The sequence below is a fragment of the Castor canadensis genome, chromosome 10 (assembly GCF_047511655.1).
Source record: "Castor canadensis chromosome 10, mCasCan1.hap1v2, whole genome shotgun sequence".
Classification (NCBI taxonomy): Eukaryota; Metazoa; Chordata; class Mammalia; order Rodentia; family Castoridae; genus Castor; species Castor canadensis.
In genome coordinates this window covers 113,842,776-113,864,708 of record NC_133395.1, presented here as the reverse complement: position 1 = coordinate 113,864,708, position 21,933 = coordinate 113,842,776, and the positions used below count along the sequence as shown (strand labels likewise).

The 21,933-nt window shown below is 36.0% G+C and overlaps 1 protein-coding gene across 4 annotated transcripts in view; it reads right to left on the bottom strand.

Moving 5' to 3' along the window:
• Cacna2d3 (calcium voltage-gated channel auxiliary subunit alpha2delta 3) overlaps positions 1-21,933 on the bottom strand; it is a 903,262-nt gene that overhangs the window by 38,009 nt on the left and 843,320 nt on the right. For all 4 annotated transcript variants that reach the window (XM_074043965.1, XM_074043966.1, XM_074043967.1 and 1 more), the window contains one exon: positions 19,237-19,348. In XM_074043965.1, the coding sequence (XP_073900066.1) occupies positions 19,237-19,348 (112 nt within the window). The remainder of the gene's footprint in view (positions 1-19,236; positions 19,349-21,933) is intronic.

Sequence of the window (21,933 nt, the reverse complement as noted above, 5' to 3'; positions counted from 1 at the left end):
AGCCAAGATGCCCCAGCACTGACGAATGGATTAAGAAAATGTGGTATCTATACACAATGGAATTTTATGCAGCCATGAAGAAGAACGAAATGTTATCATTCGCTGGTAAATGAAAGGAATTGGAGAACATCATTCTGAGTGAGGTTAGCCTGGCTCAAAAAACCAAAAATCGTATGTTCTCCCTCATATGTGGACATTAGATCAAGGGCAAACACAACAAGGGGATTGGACTATGAGCACATGATAAAAGCGAGAGCACACAAGGGAGGGGTGAAGATAGGTAAGACACCTAAAAAACTAGCTAGCATTTGTTGCCCTTAATGCAGAGAAACTAAAGCAGATACCTTAAAGCAACTGAGGCCAATAGGAAAAGGGGAACAGGTACTAGAGAAAAGGTTAGATCAAAAAGAATTAACCTAAAAGGTAACACCCACACACAGGAAATCAATGTGAGTCAATGCCCTGTATAGCTATCCTTATCTCAACCAGCAAAACCCCTTGTTCCTTCCTATTATTGCTTATACTCTCTCTACAACAAAATTAGAGATAAGGGCAAAATAGTTTCTGCTGGGTATAGAGGGGGTAAGGGGGAGAGGGAGGGGGTGGAGTGGGTGGTAAGGGAGGGGGTGGGGGCAGGGGGGAGAAATGAACCAAGCCTTGTATGCACATATGAATAATAAAAGAAAAATGAAAAAAAAAAGTTTCTTCTCTGTGAAAGACACTTTTTTTAGTACATAGAATTTAATTTTTTCAAATGTTTTTGATGTATGGCTTATGCATATACATGGTGGGGAGAAATGGATAACAAGAATATAATTTTAAATAGCAAAAGATAGTGGGATAATGTGACATAATGAAAGTTCCAGGATAGGGCCTGTGAAAGACACTCTTAAGAGAATGAAAAGACAAGTTGTGGATCAAAATAAAATATTTTCATATCATATATTTTTACAAGACTTGTACCTAAAGTAGACAAAAAATTTTCTTAGCTCTCAAGGTAATTTAAAATAACTATATAACTTTTTTTAAAACATTAAACTTATACATAAAACATAAAATCATACATATTTAGGGAGTGCTACATGATGTTTTGCAAACTACCAAATTTTTAAAATACGAGCAAATATTTGAATAGATATTTCATTGAATACAACTGTGGATGGTAAATAAACATGGGATAAAGGAGAATGATGGAAGGGTGAACATCAACTATGGGATACTGTAAGAACTTTTGTAAATGTCACACTGTGTCCCCAGTGCAAAAGTAATATAATAAAAATATAAAAAACTTAAGTAAAATGTGCAGGTCACCTCCCCCCACAAAAAGAAACCTAAGATCAATGCTCATTAGAGAAATGCAAATACCTCTATACTGTTCTTAGAATGGCTAAAATAGAAACATATAAATATAAATGGCAATACTAATCACTGGTGAGTATGAAGAGCAAAAAACTCTTCTGTGCTGCTGGTAAGAAGACAAATAGTACAACCATGATTTAAAAACTTGGCAGTTTCTTATACAATTAAACACAAACTTATCATATGGTTCAACAATCCTATTCCCAGTTATTCATCCAAGTAGAATGACAGCTTATATTTATACAAACACCTGTATGTGAATGTTTATAGGTTTGTACTCATAATCACCAAAAACTTCCAAATTCCCTAAATGTCTCTCAACTGTAAAGTGGACAATTAAACTATGGTACATCTATACAATGGAACACTATTCAATGATTAAAAGAAAAACTTTCTATCAAGCAATAACATGAAGAAATCTCAAATGCATTGTGCCAAGTAAAGTAGCTAGATTTACAAAACTCACAGATGTTTACACACAGAAAAGGAAATTTTATCACAAGCAAATTAAAAGTATGAATAAAAATACAAGAAAATATACCATCAGTAACAACAAAAAAGATAAAAATATATACTGTTTCAAAAAGATACAACTAAATATAAAGAAAATATGTTAACATGGTTCAAGTGATAGAGTGCCTGCCTTGCAAATGCAAGGTCCTGAGTTCAACTCCCAGTACCATAAAAAAAAAAATATATATATATATATATATATATATATAAACTAAAAGGAGACACAAACAAATATACAATCATAATTGAATTTTTTTTTTTTTTGCAGTACTGGGGTTTAAACTCAGGGCCTACACCTTGAGCCACTCCACCAGCCCTTTTTTGTGATGGGTATTTTTGAGATAGGGGCTCATGAACTATTTGCCTGGGCTGGCTTCAACCTGTGATTCTCCTGATCTCTGCCTCCTGAGTAGCTAGGATGACAGGCGTGAGCTACTGGTGCCTGGCCCATCACTGAAAATTTAAACAAAACTCTCTTGGTATTTGATAAAACAATTAGACCATAAGCCAGTTAGGATATAGAAGATTTACACACTGACCTAATTGATATATATGGAATAGTTTAAGCAACTGCCCACTCTTGAAGCACACATGGACTATTCACCAAGACCAAAATACACTGCACAGTGAAATAAGTCTAAATAAATTCAAAAGGATTCAAAGCACGCAGAATATGATTTGTGACCATGATAGAAATGAAATAGGAATGAAATATATTATGAAATCTAGAAACTCTTCAAATAGTTGCAAAATTGAGCAACATGCTTCTAAATAACATATAAATCAAAAGGAAATTCCACTGCAGATTAGAAAATATTTTTAACTAGAAGACATAAAAAAGGCAACATACTGGAATCTATGGAAACAAGGTTGTATATTGTCTTATTTTCTTCTTAAAAATGATTCAATTTTCAGAGCTTGATAGGCATATACTAGAGTTCTGTGTCCTTTACAATAGAAAAATGACAGAACAGATGAATAGGTCAGGAAATGGCTAGAATCAATAGCATTAACATAACTCATTTCAGAGATTTACTGCTAACTGAAACAAGCATTCTGGAACACATAGGCTTACCCAGAACTGTATTATTTGTCCACTCTGGGCACTTTATCCTGTTTTAATCAGGGTTCATTAATCTCAACAAATTTTCATGTTGCTTTAATTTTCCTGATTAGCTGTACTTACAGCCACTCTCACACATTCAAAAATGTTTCTGAAGCTCATTTTTCTGGGACCCTTCAACATGCCTGTATAATGTCATCTCAGTGTTGCTTATTATTAAGTTGAAATAATTAACTTGGCACCCTGCTAGAAGTCAAGACCTTTTGCTAACGCTGAACTTAAAAATAATATAAGGTTTATAGATAATTATCCATGAAAGGATTAAATGCATAAACTTGTCACTACTGTAGTTTCTGTTTTGCTTAATGTCTTAGGTGAAATTACAAACAGGCTTCTCCTATCACCTGATATGAGAAATAAAAGCTTATATCTCTCTTAGATTCCACTCTCAGCTGGCACTTAGTTTTGGAAAATAATTTCAACTTTTGTAAAAGTTACATATTATCCTCCAAAATAGGCAAAAGAGAAAGGAATCAAAAGAAAGATGTCAATGTCTGTACTATGTAATTCTTATTGAGATTTATCTTAACAAAGACTGGTTCTTATTTTACTTCAAAAACTGACACTGGAAGCAATAATTACATAGATACATAGAAAGATATTTATGATGACAGTGCTTATATAGCAAAATATTAAAAACATCCTAAATGGTGCTGTCTAAAGAAACTAGTAAATCTACATACCATGTGGTTATTTTTTTTAATTAAGATATGGAAGTATGTCAAGGCAAGAAAATATGAGTCAAAATTTTTTACAAGGTATGCTGTCTATAATGTTATTCTATTTCTGAAAAAAAAACCACACAAAGCATGAATGGAAGCAAATACCCCAAAATAGTTTTTTAGTATCAGTAGTTTTCTTTCTGGATGATAAGACTGTAGACAATGCTCTACCATTTACGTGACTTTTGTAATGAGAAAATAATTATCATCAGCTATGTTTTAATGTTAACATATAAAAGAATGGATTTTTTACTATATATGCTCAATAAAAGAGTCTAACTCCTTAAAAAGAAAAGATAAACTATGCAATACTAATGACTTAAGTGGGAGGGGGAGGATGAAGGAAGGAGATTAAGGTGAGGGTATATGGTAGATGGACTTCATATACCTATATGAACCAGAACTAGAAAACATCTTGCAATTGCTTTAACTGGGACAGGGAGGGAGTTTGACGGGGAGAGACGATGGGGGCAATGAAAATAATGTACAATGTAAGTCTAATCGGGATTGTCACTATGAGTCCCCCCATCCCCCTATAATGAATATATCCTAATAAAAAGTTATTTAAAAAGAAAAACTATGCAATACTAACAACTTAAGAGAACAAGAGAGAGAAGGACATCATTAGAATGAATGTGAAAAGGGAAATATAAATGAATTTAAAACTCATGGCATGTATTCAACCTTACTCATAAAAAGAAAAGTGAAGATAACATGATACCCCATTTTTCACCAATCAGATTGGCAAAGGACAAAACTTTTTGATAATACACAGTGTTGGTAAGTGTATAAGTAACATAAATTCTCTTAAATTGATTAGAAGCGCAAATCTATTTAATATTTCTGCAGGACATTTTTTTGGAATCTAGCAAAATTATAAATATGCATACCCTTTGACCCATCCATTCTCCTACTTATTTATCTCATAGATAAATTATAGATCCTACAAGGAGATTGATTCCTCCTTTTTTTCAAGTAGCCAACAGTTTGGAACAACCCCAAAGTACAATTTGGGATAAATGACAACTTTCTCCAAAGTGAAATTTCAGGAAATTATTTCAAAAACAAACAAATCTATATATAATGATGTGTTGAAAGTTTTAGATCTAGCAAATAAAATACAAATGTAAAGTACAGTGTGTATCATATGCTATAATTATTAAATAAAAAACCAGAGTAGTGAAACGTGTAATGGACTTTTGTGCCTACATTTGTACAAGCCACACTGGCAGGGTACACTATGTTCCTCTAGCGGAAAGAACTCAGGGGGGTCATGGGCAGGGGACACTTAATTCTCATTGCACATCCTAATGTACTATTTTAATCATTTATCTTGTTTGTGTATCATACTTTGTATAAGAATTAATATATGCATCCAGTTAGTTAACAGTTACTTTAATATGATCATCTATGCACAAGAAGCAACTTCTTTGACCACCTTCTCTACTCAGAGAAAATCATAGAGCTCCCTTTTAGCTCTTGATAATCTGAACTTCTATATATTCAAGACAGGTAATTTTTTTTTAATATCACACCAAATAACAGGTGTTTCAGCCACTAAACTTATACCTTCTCCCCCTGCCACCATGGTTCACACTTCACAAGATTATTGTTTGGGGAAACCTTGCCCCTATCAACAGTTTTCTACTGTTGATATGCAAAAGGAATTAGAATGACATGTCCTCATCTACAACGAATTCAGTGTACTACCTACCGACTATTGAACAGTAAATAAGGGCCAGGCTAGCTGCAGCCTTTTCTATAATTGTACCTTGTTGTAGTTACATCCACTCTCTGTAAGCACTTTAGCAGGTTTGTTTTACAGAAGAGCAGAAGGCACCAAAGAGGGTGAACCACTTGCTGACAAAGGTCATCCAATTAGGAAGTGATGGCAATGAGGAGTAACTCAGGTCTTCATGACATCAAGGAGAATATTTTCTACTAATGCCCCACCAGACCTCACTTGGCTTCGTGGGCAAAGATAAAGGGATGGTTAAATAGTGACAGGTCGTCTGTGCTCTGAGAGAACACCCAGGGCAGAATCATGACGATTTCCACTGGGCTGCCATTGTGTGGTTCTGGTCAGTAGAATGTTTGTAGACTTCTTCTCATGATAGCATTATCAGTGTTCAGGGAAAACCCTAATGTTGAGATAAATGTACTCACTCCAACTTGTGGCTTACATAGACCATAACAGACAGACATCCAATTGGAGGCCAACAGAAATGTTCTGCCCCTTCAGAATCAGCAATATAGACGTGATTCACCTCCAGCACTTAGCTCTGCAACACTGTTCAGGTGTCTTAGCTCCTCTGACCCTCAGCTCTCTCCTTGGTGAAAGGTAGATGAAATGGAAACATGAAAAGAAAGGTAAATATAGAGATGGACACAAACCTCTTGGCACAAAACAGGCATTCAGAAAACAGCAATCATTTATGAATTCTCACGGAGGCTTACATCTTCTGAATGATGCAGGACGGCAGGGCCAATCTGCTTCAACAGGATGGGACCATTCATGAAATATATACTTTGTTTTCTAAAAGTCAGTATAGGAGTGTTTTGTTTGAGAAGCATCTTATATCGTGATTCCAGTAACTTCTCCACCCCCTCTTGCCTGTGATCTTTCACACCTCTGATCTTGGATTATGAGGAGTCTGATCCTCATCTGAGACGCTCTCCATCCATTTCTCTTCCCAGTGTACTTGACTGTGTCAGTGACTGACATGCTTCTTAAAGTTCTTGGATGTCGTCTTTCTAGGCATGAAAATCATGTTGAAACTCGTGCCTCCCTCCGCACTTAGTTGCCAAGGGGGGTTGTTTTTTTTTTTATTTTTGGTCATACTCAAGAGAGGTCTTGCAAAAGGGGGTGTGGAAGAAAAAGAAAAGAAAAAGAGAAATTCCAATTCCCAAAGAAAAGTTCACCATTAAAAAATGAATTGCCTTCTTGAGTATACAGAATGTCCCTTGAAAACGTGGTTTGTGTCTAAAAATTGTGTCTATATTCAATGTGCTCCATTTCTGCTTTGATCCCTGGAGTTCCTTTAATACATCAGATGGGTTTTAATACCCATAGGAATATAGAAACTCTTTCCAAGCTAAACAAATGGAGGGCAAGCTGGAGAGGTAATAAACACACATCTATAGGGTTTTGGTGACTTGCTAAGCCACTTCAGGTGCAGTACTGGGCAGAGCAAGGGGGGAACACAGACTGCTCTTTGAGGTAGGGATGGCGGGGGTCACACACAAACCACTACTGGGATGGGGACGATGTACCGCAGAAATGCAGCTCGCAAACATCTATAGTGTGGATACAGCTCTGTACTCCTCCATTCCACATGCAAATAAACATTCTAAAAATATTCCTTGGCTCTGCTGTTCTCCTAACCCTCCGGCATGGAAGAGGAAAGCCTCCCTGTGTTGTAAGCCCAGACAAACTTACATGTGCTCCCACCCCTCTTTCCCACACATTAAGAAATGTACAAATGGGAAATTGTTTGTGAGACTAATCCATATCAGGTAGAGACCTGCCTGGTCATTATAGACATGTGCCCCTCTTATTTAGCATCAGGGACTCAGGATGGAAAACAGTAATTTACAACATTTCCTGTACTAAAAACCTCTCCAAACACTGCTTATCAAAGAGCAAGGGAAGATAGCCACACCTACACAACAACATCCACACTCCCTGAATCCTCACAGTCGTAATCATCTAGAAATAGGGCACTCTTTATTTTTATTTATTTAATTTTTTTTTTTTGCCCTTTGAGCATCTGAGGAGAATTAGTGAAGCTGAGTCAAGAGCTTCACCAACCTGAGATTCAGAAGGATTGGCAGAAAAGCTGATCAGAAGTTTTAGTCTCAATTTTCAGCATACGTTTAGCCCTCATTTCTATCTTATGGCAACATTTCAGCAATCCAAAATAAAGTTCCCAAGATAAGCATTTACCTCCTCCTCTCCTTTTTGAAAGTTTAAAGCCAAGATGTTTTTAGCAACCACAAACATACAGCACTAATTAGGTTATCCATTGTAAGAACTAGCATTGACTTATTCAAATATGGCCCCATTCCCATAATAGAAAAAGAAGGCAGCCCTTTATTAAGAGTTGAAAGGCAAAGTCTCAATGTTAGATTGATAATGAAAAAATGTAAAAAAAAACAACTGCATTTGATAGAGCTGGGTTTTAAATCTTTTGTGAGACATCATTTTTAGGATCCAGAAGTTATTCCTACCAAGTTTCTGAGGTACAGAGCAGGAAGGAGGAAGAAGATACAGAGAGAAAGAACAAGAAGAGGAGAGTACAGCAGTATAAAATTCAGAGAACAATTATTTTGACTTGAGTACTCCACAGCTCTGCACATGACCATTCAACATGGAAAGGGAAAAATGACACTAAGGGACAACATGGGAGAAAGTAAGATACAGGGCCCTCCATCCCCACTGGGAAAAATCTGGTCATTGGTGCTATTCTCCCTGTGGAGTAGAAAGTTGACTTGCTTTGAAGTTAAAGTTGGTCCAGTTGAAAAGGCCACTGATTATTCCATGGGAAACAGAATCCCATTTATTTACTCATTTTAAACATGAATGAGGACAACAGTTTGGCAAGAATCTGTAGAGCAGGAGATACAAAAATATTTCAACAACTTAGCGCATGATTGCAAATTAAGTGTTTAAAAAGTGTTACTTTCCTTTTCTCTTTCTTTTTAATTTTTAAAGACAGGGTCTCACTTTGTAGCCCCAGCTAGTCTGGAACTCACCATTCTCCTGCCTCAGCCTCCCGAGTGCTGGGATTACAGATGCAAACCAGGCCCAGCATACTACGATATGTTAATACCTGAAAATTACATTATTCACAAGACTAATGCTCTCTCAACTGGCAAAGTCTGTATCTAATTTGAGTAATGAAGTATGTAATCATAAATAAATACATATATTTTTAGTCTCAAATTCAGAATTCTAAAATTTATCCAAACCAAGAGCTCAAGTAGATTTGGGAAGAGGCAAGAATCCAAGAGCTACTTTATCTAGGACAGTCTCGTTGGAGTAAACCCCTTACCATCTACCTTTCCTGATTGAAACTATAAGTTTTACCTCTGGGCTGAGACATAAAGAAAGTAAGCCTACCTGGAGTTCTGTGATTTTCTTGCATCCCTGTCAACACAGATGAGTTGGTGGACTGTGCTTTGTAAACATCGCTCCCATTTATGAAGCATTTGCTCTAGGCTAGGCCCTATGCTAAGTATGGGGGTTAGAGAAATATACATAATCCAGGCATAGATCCCAAGAGGAACATATCATTGTTATGCCTGTTGTAGAAATGAGTAAACTGAAGCCCAGAACATTTAAATCATTTGGTTAGGATCTTTGAACTATAAAGTGTGATTGTCCAGCCCACAGTCCAATCCCAGAGTTCATCCTCTCAAGAGTTTATTCAAGGAAAATGCCATGTGCCCACTGTGTGATGGGTCCATTTCATACGGCCCTTCCAAAGTCATGCTTGTGAGGAAGACCTGCAGAGCTCCAACTGAGAACAGTCTGAGGACCTGTGGTAAATAGTCCACCCAGACCTCAACAGGAAATTGGAGTCCTTTGTAAGAAATGGAACCCCTGAACTATGGTTCTCTGAACCGTAGCTCACAAAACATGTCAACACAGCTTTGAGACCAATTACTTTCTTTCAGTTTAGTGGATAAATGAAAGGTGCGTGGGGAGAAGTGATGAGAGAAGAAAGTGTAGCCACAGCTTTGGGGGCTCCCAGGAAGAGAAGTAAAGCTGTGTACAGGCTGCAAAGTGAAACTGATGGAAACATAAGATTTATGAAAAGTGGTGAGTGATACTACCAAAAAGCAAAGAAAAGTATGCACTAAAAAACAAAAACAAAAAAAACTATTTACCTTAGAAATTAGAATCTTGCCAGTGTGGAAATCTGACAAGACTTTAAAAAGTCTAGCCTTGAAAAGGTTACATGTGTTTAAAATTTCATCTTTGATTAATTACTTTTAACTGGATATAGGTATTTAACTTTGCAATTGATTCTTCTTCCAAGGAAATCTTTGTGGATCCCTTTCTCAGCAAAAGGGAAGGGGGATATCAAGAGGTAAAGAAATACTGGAAAATCGTAAAACATTACATTCTTTTCAGACATCCACTTTTGTAAACTTGTTGACAGTCACAAATGCCCAGAAAATATGGGCTGAGTTGTTTTCGATTGCTGTTTGAATAACAGATTAATTTAATAATCAGTAGGATATTGAATGACGAAAATTATTGGTTATAACAGCCAAACCACCAACCCTAATGACATTCTTATGTAAATTCTTATTTTCTTTTAGGCTCCTGCATTCTTAATAAACCCTATATTTTTGAAAATCCTTTTTAAACATTGCATACTGTCCATCTATGCCATAATATCTCTGTCTGTGCTATAGACAGATAAATGTCACTTTTGGAGTTGCCACTTTGAAGGTTTCTATTTAGAGCAACTGAGTCACTTCTGGGTGTATTTTCCTTGTAAAACCATCTAGTGGTTCTGGAAACAGGACAAAGTCAGGAACAGCCAGACTTCTTTGACAACCAAAGTGACTTCTCCTATATGGCTAGAACCACCTGACATGGCTTCCTGAGTTCTAGCAAAATGTTTAGACACCAGGATCATCCGACTCCTACAAGATGGGCATATTGTTAATGGCAGCCCAAGAGCAAAGAGCAGCTGAAGCCTGTTCCTGTGGGAAGCGCACAGTTTTTTGCGACTGTTGCTCTATGGTTTGCCATTGCTTGTGGAAGAAAGTAATCGCTGTCTTGAGACTCATTTGTAATGGACACAGTTTTTTATGTTCCACTGCGGAAGGCGAGATGTTTTTCTATGAAAAAGATCTTAGTGCATAATTTCTAAAATACTATAATTTTCACCAAACTCAGTTTCCAGCTCACTCTGGGCCAAATGCTATAGAGTTGTGTTATTTTTGAATGTCATTACTCCTGACCTGAAGTTACCTACAAAATTGGTTAAAAATTCGTAATTGTTTTAGAGAACGAGACCTGAAAAGTCTCTCTTTCTGAACAAAGGTTGGCAAATTTCTACTTTAATTAGATGTGGAGCGCATGTGCAAATCGGCCTTGTGATTGCCATCAATTGTGTTTGCCATTGTTCTGAACTATCTAGAAGGCCATCAAGAAAGATGACAAAAATCAAATACCAGCATTTTCTTCCTCAATATACTATATTCCAAGAATGCAAAGCTTATACAAAATGTGAAATGATATCTTCAATACTTCTATGAAGACTCAGATATATACTCCAATAAGTTGTATTTTACATAATGGAGCAATGAAGGATAGAGAGAAAAGGATATACAAAGATAGTACTGAAAGAGATCAATTCTTCAAAATCACCCAAAGAGACTATGTTTATGAGTCCACTTTTATGTCATATATGCATTACATCATCATTTTATCACAAAACTTCATAAAGATTTTTCAGTCAGAAATAATCAGTTTCTCATGTGACAAGCTGGCTAACAATTCATTGCTTTTTAATTCCCCAAAAAGGAGAGGAAGGAAGACAAACAAATGTGCTCTATCAGGATGAGTATGTGTGTGCTATAGTTGTGGGGACAGAAGTATGACATCTGAATCAGTAATTTCTATTTGAAGAACCCACCATTGTCCCTGTGACTGTTGTCATCTCTCCCATCCTCTGGAATCTGACCTTTCTTTTTCTCCCTTCCTTTAAGCCAGCCTGTCCTTCTACACTGGTATCAGGGAAGCATTTAAAGACCTTTGAGGACTAGTTCTCTTAATAAGATCAAAGGATAATACAATTTGGCTCTTGCTCATTCCTCGCCTCTCTTTCATCTCTCCTCCCCCCAATTCTATGTTCCAGCTTCCCTGAACTTTCAATGATTTGTTGAACAAATCACACAACACTTTTCCTTTTGCTTGGATACAGGCACCTGCTCCCTGTACTACTTCTTTTTTGTCCACCCCAAGTTCTTCTCCTGTGCTCCTGGGTACCACTTACTCTCTAACTATGGCACAGTGAACCCCCCTGGTGATTTGTCTACAAAGGCCATGAAGGCAGGAATCATGTGTGTCTCCTTTTTCACTGTCTTCTCTAAGCATAGCCCCGTGTCTGGAAAGTAGCAACCAACCAAGTAATAGTTACTGAAGTACTGAGGTATCTTTACATTTTGTCCTAAGACCCATTTTGTTTCCTTAGAAACCCCCTTCAAGGTCACTTTATATCAGTCTTCATATCTTAGTAACTAAATCATCACCTCATTGGTTAGAAACACAAACAGGCAAAACAATCTATGATGACAGAAATCAAGAGAGTGGGCGTTTTATAATAAGTTGGGATTGTGCTGAGAAGAGGCCTAAAGCATAGGGTGGGAGCGTGTGATGAGGATCTCTGATATTCTCTCAGTTTTTACCCTGAACACTGGCTATACAGATGTGTTTGTGTTGTGAAAATTAATCAAGCTGCAAACTTAGGTCATGGGCACTTTTCTATATATGTTATACTTCAATCAAAAGTTTACTAAAAAAAAAGAAGGAAAAGTACAAGTCCTTATTCCTCTGCCATCCAGACCCCTGAGTCTTTATTGTTTTGCCTCTATGACATGTAACAAAGCTATAGGATGGTTCTCTTGAATAAAGCCTTTGGCCAGGCATGGTGGTACATGCCTGTTATTCCAGCACTGAGGAGGATTATAAATTCCAGGGCAGCAGGTACATAGGAAGACCCTGTTTCAAACAAAACAAAACAAAACAAAACAAAACAACACAGTCGAGCGCTGGTGGCTCACACTATAATCTTAGCTACTCGGGAAGCAGAGATCAGGAGGATTGCCATTTGAAGCCAGCCCAGGCAAACAGCTCAAGAGACCCTATTTCAAAAAAACCCATCACGATAAAGGCCTGGTAGAATGACTCAAGGTGTAGGCCCTGAGTTCAAGCCCCAGCACCACAAAAAGACAAAAACAAAAACAAAAGTCTGGAAAGGAAAAATTCTCTAAAGCATGTTGTATCTTCACTATTGCTGGGAAACTGTGGACAGCCTCACTTAATTCCCCAATTTCTTGTAAGTCTCCAACCTAGTAGGGTTTCAAGATCTGAAAAGAGTAATCATGAGGATAGAAGTAACTTCAGCTTCAACTTTATATATATCTCCTCCATCTGAAGAACCAGCAGAACTTCTGGACCATAAGAGGAATGCAGTGACCTTCTATGACTGCTGAGTGAAAAGCAAGCCTTTCTTTGGCTTGAGATCTTTAGATCGCTTTAACCAAACTCCATCTTTTATTTCTAATTACAAATCAATAAGGAAAAATAACTCCTTGCCCTAGGAATCCCCTATCTTAGTGCTACTTGTTTTCTCATGTACAAAGGAAATATGAATCTTAACTTACTCAACCACATATGATTGTCTATCATTTGCCAAGAGATACAAATGTAGCTGATGATGTTGGGGGGTAGAATAAGACTGTGGTCAAAAAAGATTCTCAGTCATTATAAAATCAGTTGTATCTACTTCACACAACCACAGAACCATAAATTGTCAACAGTTTTTAAGTTGTTCATGACCTATGATAATGTTATGTTGGTTCTTTTTCTATGGGGGAACAATAGTGAAATGAAAAGGAAAATTTGTATTTCCACAGAATGGTTTGGGGAATTAAAACTTTGTAAATATGCGGTATATTTCCTTAATCCATTTGGACCGCTTAACAAAATACTTCAGTATACTGTAACCTACAAAGAGCAAAAGTCTATGACTCACATTTCTGGTGGATACAGAATTTAAGACCAAGACCCAGCATACTCAGTGTCTGGTGAGGGCTGGCTCTCTACTTCAAAGATGGCTCCCACTAGCTCTGATCTCACATGGTAGAAGACACAAGTAGACTCTCTCACCCTTCTTTTTAAAAAGGTACTAATTACCTCCTAAAGGACCTACCTATTAATACCACCACACTGGGGTTTAGGTTCTGACATGAATTTGGGGAGGGAGACACACAAATATTCAGACCATAGCATCATGCATATTAAATGTGGTGATTTTTGAGTAATTTTGCTCCAAACATTGTGTTAAATTTGCAACACAAATTTTCTCATTTAGTTCCTGCAAAAACCTATGAAAGACTTATGATTATTATCACCCAAATTACCCAGGAAGGAGCTGAGCTTCAGAGAGTTAAAATTTTCTTGCCCATAGTCACACAAGAATTCATGAGTTAGGTCTCACACTCTGAACTCTGTACTTCCATGGCTCCCCTACTAAACCACTATATTTCACTACTTTCTTGTGGTGACCCTAAATGTCTCCAGTGAGAAGAGTAAACTATGACATGACAGACTGGGCAAATATGAAACCCATCCACTATAAACACTCAGACACGCTGGATGAAACAGTGAAATAAAACAAATATGTTTAAATACAAGAGAGTTTACAAGAGAAAAACACCAAAAGTCAACTTCCAAATTGCACATTTATGACTAAGTGTAAATGGCTGATAATCTGGCCCTGTCTGAGGCTCTGAACAGAAAAGGCAACAGTGTCCACAAGAAATCAGACATTCAGCCTAAACTATATGCTGCTTAGGGAAAATATTTACTATAATTATATGGTGTAGAAGCCCCTAACTATAAATACTTACATAACAATTATTCCCCAGCAGTCAATACTAATAGTACACGAGAGAAGCCCCAAAGCAAATCTACTGTAAAGAGAAACTCAAGCTCTCTGTTGTTTCCACTGCAAGAGTAATTAATAGTAAAAAATCAGTTCCTAGTAACATGAGCAAATGATCTATCATAAGAGAAAGCAGACTGAAAAAAATGGTGATTGCTATCCCCCAGTTTAAACTATTACAACAATCTAAAAAGGTCTTTGTAATTTATTACAGAGAACTTAAGACTCTGTGCAAAAGAAACATATTTTCAAAAGAAGCAAATAAAAGTTCCAGAAACTTATCTGTATTAAAAATTAAATGGATTTTTACCAACAAACCAGATACAACCAAAAGGAAGCTAATGGATTTCAATATGAATCTAAACACACCATACAGAATAAAGCACACAAATAGAAATAAATTTATATCTAGAACTACCTCAGTGAAACGTCAGAAGATTACAGAAAGTGCACACTGTAAAGTCCATCAGAAAAGGTGAAACAGACTACTTACAAAGGCACAAATTTCAAAGTCAGTAGACGATGGAATATCTTCAAAATATTCCAGTTTAGCTCTGTGAAGTTACATCATTACTACAGAGTACGTATCAAATAAGATGTTTTAAACAAGAATAAGAAATTTACCACTCTCAAATCATTCCAGAAGAAATTTCTAAACTACTGTGAAACAAAAAGTAATGTGGGTTTTTTAAAAAAAATAATAGTGAGTAAACAAATTGGTTCTGAAAGAGGTGAACATGTAATTTACTATATTCAGCAATACATGATAAAATATTTACTAGATTAAAAATATAGAACTAAAATGGTGGAAAATATATGAATGAGATGGAAAGCAAAACAAATTTGAGAATTCTAAGTTCTTGTTTGTTCTGGAGGAGGAAAGAGCTCTAACCAATAAAAAAAAATGTTAAAAAAAGGCCAAGGATAGCTATTAAGAGAATCAAGGATATACCTTCCACACTAAAAGGAGGAAAAGGAATGAAGGAAACTCAACAAATTCCATAAAACGTAAAAAAAGAAGATGGCAGAGGAGAAGAGTAAGAGGATAAAGAAGAAAAAGGGAAAAAGCAGACAAAAAACATGGGAAACAAAACAAAATGATGGTAGAAAGAAATCAGACTTATCAGTAAGCACGATAAGTTTTAAAAGATTAAATTGAGTAGATAGTAGAGTTAAAAATTTTTCAAATCCAGCTATATCCAGCAAAATCCAGATGCAAATACAAAAACAAAGAGGTTGAAAACAGAGGGAAGGGGAAAATATGCCTAGCAAATATTACCAAAAGAAGAGCTATTCTACCTATGTAATTAGCAAACAAAGTAGATGTTAAGGCATGAAGTACTTTATGTATCAAGAGGATTATTACATAGGGATGAAATGAATGATTTACTAAAAAGCTATAATAGTCTTAACAGGGATGTCCACAATAATATAAGTTCAAAATATGTCACTCAAGATGCATTGAGTAACATAGTTCTGGTGACAGACAAATTGACATCTAAAAATAGACCCTGCCCCCAAAAAAGAGAGAAAAAAAGGAAGGTCTGAAACAAATTATCACACTTGATCCAATGGATACATATTGATTTCTGTACCCAGCTATTAGAGAACATAACTAGCTTTCAAAACCACATGGACAAGTCTCCAAAACAGAGCAACTTTCCACACATATCGAACATGTGCTATACAGACCACAATGCCATTTAATTAGACATCAATAACAAAAAGATAGCCTCAAAACTCATGCATTAGAAAATTTAAAACACTATTTAAACATTTACAGATCAAAAGTAGTTTCAAGTTAGAAAAATTTTTATAGCTGACTAATAATGAAAGCCAAAATATTAAACTATTGGAGAGAAAGTAGAATGCACAGAGAAATACACACACACACAAGCTGAACATCAGACACAAAATGTTCAAAAATAAAAAGACAGTAAACTCAAAACACAGAAGAAAGAAAAAACAAACATATCTCTGGAAAGGAAAAGAGAGAATGGGGTGGAGAGAAACAGGAAGACAAAAAAGAAAAGAAATTAAAACTCCACAAATTTAAAAGGTGGCAGTGTAGTGCATATTGCCTTAAAAAAGTTAGAAGAAAGGATTTTGAATGCTTTTACCATAAAGAAATGATAAATATGTTTACCCTAATTTGAACATTACACAATGTTCAAAACACAAGTATGAAAACATCACATGGTATCCCATAAATACGTACCATTACTATATATCAGTTATAATTCTATTTAAAAGAAAGAAAAACAAAACAAGGAAAATCACAAATATGGTAGTGTTTTAAATCAAAAGGGCACACTATTTGTCAATGCCTTCCATTGACTTGAAAAGTAACATGAGATGGGCAATATTCTAAGAAATGTAATCACCAAAATCATTTCAAAAAAGAAACATAAAATCCTCAGTTATCTAATCACAAAAGAAGCTGATTCAGTAGTTATAGCTTACACATACACACACACACACACACACACATACGCGCACACACACAAATTTCATCAGTCACTGGGAGTTTTCGAGTCTTATCAAACCTACACAAAACAAATTCTCCATCTTACAAGAAACAGTATAGATATTAGAGAATGAGGAAAACTCTTCATGTAATTTTGTAACAATAGAAAGACCTTAAGAGTGAAGCCAAGTGATATTACAAGAAAGGAAATATCTAGCCAGTCTCCTTTTTGACCATAGATACAATAGTTCACAGGATAATAGAACCAAAATTAATTTAGCAATATTTTTGCTCTTTTGTAATAATGACAATGACAGTTTCATCCTTCGAAATCAAGTATGTTTTCACATACAATTTGCTATTAAAGGTACTTATACAGCACACACAGAGCCATGTGTTTCTTATTAGCCAGAGTATGTTCTGAGAAATGTATCATTTGATGATTTCACCATTGCCTGGACATCACCGAGTATACACAAACTAAGATGTTTACAACACTAGGTAATATAATCTTATAGAGCATCATCATACAGTACCATTGTCTAATATGTTACCATTCAGTCTACCATTGACCAAAATGTTACCATGCAATGACTATGTATATAGATATACATATATATGTATATATGATGTAAATATTATTAAAATTTTAAAACATTAATGTACCTCGAGATATGAATAAATTAAGGTAAATTATTTTTAAATGGATATGCAAACATTTTTTGATAAATTAAACAATAACAATAGCAACAAAACCTCTTGCAGAATCTAATAATGGCTTACTACTAAAACCCCACTGCAATTCTGGAAACAGATAACAGGCATAGCTGCACAATGTCTCTAGGCTACACACTTAAAAATAGTCGAAGTAGTAAATTTTACATTATTTTTCTTTTACTACAATACAAAATCTTTTAATAAACATCACACATAACATTATATAGTATTAGACCAATTCCTTAAAATTAGGAATCAACCATGGTTACCTCTGCCATTGCATCTATTCAGTAATATATGTCTAGTGCAAAAAACAACAAAACGGTTATGGAGATTAGAAAGGAAACTTCTTACAAATATTAACTGTCTGTAAAAAGTCCAAGAGAATCCATATGTGACTATTAGCACTTTCTTGGTTACAAGATATTCAATACACAGAGACCAATGACGTTCTCAAATACTAGATTACACATTAGAAAACTAGTTTTAATATCACAATGAACCACCTTTGTATAATTAATATGTACTAATAAAAAAGTAGTTCTAAATATATTTCATTTATGAAAGCAAGAAAAGTCACTAAGGAGATATGATATTGATCTAAGTATTAACAAAATGAGGAAATAGATCTGCATCTAGATGGGATATAGGTGTTGTCACAAATTGATGGGAAAACAAACTGTTCAATAAAAAATCATATACATACAAATATATATGCATATACATACATATATACATAAAGATATATAAAACTGTGGTTTGAACGCAGCCCTGGGTTCAACCAAAAAAAAAAAAAAAAGAAAGTGCAGTTAACAGGCCAATTATGTGAAAAAGGACCAAATCAGAACTCAACCCCATAGTAGTACATGCAAGTGTTCAGAATAAAAATAAAAGAAAATGTCGTGATAATATTAAAACAGAAAACAACTTCTTAAGCAAGATGCAAAAAAAAAAATATTGTAAAAGACTACATTAGATTGTGTTAAAATAAAAACACAACTTATAAACATCACAAGTCCACAAAAAGTGAAGGGGCAGACCAAGGAATAGGAAGACACATATATGATAAATGTAATTGTAAAGAAATAGTATCTAAAACATAGAAAGAACACCAAAATCAATAAGAATGGGTCCAACTACCCAATATGGAATGCCCCGACAGAAATGAAACGGCTAAAACCCCAAATGATCCCTAAAACTGTAAAGGTTGTGTACAACCTCATTGGTAATGAGGGAAACACACATTAGCCCACCAAGAAAACATTCTCCATTTTGGATCTGGCTGAATCTGAGGGCTTGGTGCTTTGAATAAAGACACCTCAGGATGGTCCTTGAATACACAACTGAAATTGCCAACTATCATTTGGGAAAATACCAATTAGGACTTTCTCCAAGCATCAACGAATTGGACTGACAATCTCTATTCTAGGATATTTGAATGCTTCCCAACCTCGAAATGATCTAACAAAACCAAATAATGCTTCCTTCAAAGTGAGAGGAATAATGTTCTTACACAAGACAGCAGCCATGTTTTCCATCTTTCAGCGTAATTGTGTGTAAGATGGTCATCCATTCAGAAAGTTGTTTACTGAGCTACAAGGAATGTGTGGGTGGGGATGGGAAATGGAGCTGGGTATGGCTTACTTAGAGCAGTCTTCACAAGCAATGTTCCCTGTGGTCTCCTTGATGGTGCGCTCAGAGACAAAGGCTGGATATTCAGTGTCACAAGGCTCCAGGGTCTGTTTCAATTTCTGGGCTAGAGGAATAAAAAAAGATGAAGAATGCAACACACAGGCTCAATATTGTGCCCAGCAGCCCACAGTAATTCAGAATGTAGTTTTGCTTCTGCTGCTCTGTGATTTTTCTAGGCACACCATAGTGCATTATTTTCTAATTAGTCAAGTGATTTCATCATGCCAAGCAACTCCATAAGCTATAATTCCTGAGGCAGTTGTGTTGGCTTGATCAGCTATCATTTATACATCACAAGAATTCTGTTTTCTGGGACATCAGTAACAGGGTCTCTGACCTCAGACTCACTCAAATTTAGCAGCAACACATATGTATATCTGAATAAATGTATAAAATGTAAGTTATACCATATTATTTAGGGTGAGACAAAGGTCATGATACAATTGCATGGTTTTATTATAGAGAGAAAATTGAAATATGAAATAGTAAAATACGTAATGTCTTTGAAGCACAGCCATGAACCAAATCCTACTATTATGAAGTTCTCTGTCCAATAATATACCATGTCAGTTTTAAAGCACTAAATAACTCTGATGCATGCATGAGCACATAGTAGGCATTCTCTAAAGGCTTGGTAGTTAATTAAAATATTTTAAACAATTTCTGTCCAGAGAACAAGATGCAAAATGTCTCTAAGCTTCAATTTTCTCATTTGTAAACTAAAGAAAAAGGAAGTTCTCAAAGAAGTTTATGCAAGAAGTAAATGGAATAATACATTCAAATACTTAGCACAGCACTGGAACACAGTAAGGGCGAAGTAAATGTCAGATAATAATAGCAACAACCAACACAAGAATTCTAATGCAGTCATTGTGATATTAAAATGATGACAGTGATGATGGATATTATAGCACAGAGGTTAAAGGTGAAGGCTCTTATATAAGGGACGTTTGGAAAACAAATCCTCCCAACTTTGCTCCTTCTAGGTAGTCCTCAGTATTCTCATCTGTAAAAGGGGTATGCTAGTGGTACAGGGACTCTTTACAGGAGGCCTGCTAATAAACATTTTCCCAATAGAATGCTTATAGGTTTCCATACCCAAATTTTGTATAATTTTTTTGGCTGACATATATATAGAGAAAAACATACATTATTCACACTTTCCAAACTCAATAGGATTTTAACAAAGTGATGTGTGGAATATTAAGTCTCAAGTTATATCCAGATCCACGTGGTTGGACGTCAGAACCATGGAAGCCTGTCCATCTGGGATACTGTGGGTTCTAAGACAGCCATCAAGGTGAGTGCCTGCAAAACAATTGTTTGCTAATAATCAGATCATTGCTGGGTGATCATGCTATATCAGACCATGACTGTTTCTTATGGACAGGCTTTTCCATTGACTTTGTTCTGGGTTGAGGAATAATGCAATGCAATTTTTCTTATTTAAAATAAAATGAAATAGGTTCTTTTTTTAGCTTTTTTCACCAGAACATATGACTCCAGGAATGGCCGTTGATATTAAGGACAGATGCTTATAGTTACCTCACAGGATCGTGCTGAGGAATAAATGGACTAATGTATGTACATCTCTTAACAAAATGAAGCACACACAAAGCCTTCATGAAATGCCAGGGTCTGTGGTATTACCATCTACATGCCAGACGCTGGGCTAATTGTATGGTAGAGCTATGTCTGTGTGACACCAGATGAATTCTTCACCTTTTTACACCTCAGCATCCTCATCTGCAAAGTGAGGATAACAGCATCAAGTTCATGTGGCTATATGAGAACCAAATATCATGTGGAGGTCACTGGCACGTGTAAGCATTTGTTGTCACTACCATCATGACTTCTATGTATCCTCCTCCAGTTCTTATACCTCCAACCTTTTGAGACGTTTCTTTTTGGATAGCAATTTCAAGCAGATGGTTGCCTTTCTGATCCCACCTAATATATGTGTAGCTGTTATTGTCCTGAAGGATCCAGTCCCAAACACTGCACCCCTGTACCCAGCAGTACTAGGTCATGGGAAGGGTCATCAAATGCTTGCTGAACACACTAGCAATTCTCCTGAATTGTGTTTTTTAAGCAAATAAAATGGATAAAGAAAATGTGAGAATCTCAGTCCCCTATGACAAATTGCCTGCCTTTCAGATAGCAGGCAAGGTGATTTTTGATGTCCCAGGCCCATGTGACAACACAGAGGGGCACTTGCTGGGAATCTCATTCTCCTTCCAGCTCTTTTTTAGTGCCTGCTTTGTGAAGAGGGCATCTTTGTGTGATACTAGGGATAACCACCTTTCTTCCTTTTTCATTTGTTCTTCTCTCCTTTAAAATGGGGAGATCAAAAGCCAGCCTCAATATATCTGTCTACAATTTGGAAACACTTTTTATTTTCACAGTTCTCATTCTCACAATTGATTTCTCTATATGACAAGTGGTTCTGATATTCAATTCAGGAAGGTTTTGGGTTTTGTTTTTGTTTTTGTTTTTGTTTTTTGGCAATACATGGGGCATGCTTCCTGCATAGCTTGGATGACAGGCACACAACACTGTGCCCAGTCATTGGTTGAGATGGGGTTTTGAAAACATTTTCCTCAGGCTGGCCTTAGCAATGATTCTCCTGATCTCTGTCTCCCTAGTTGC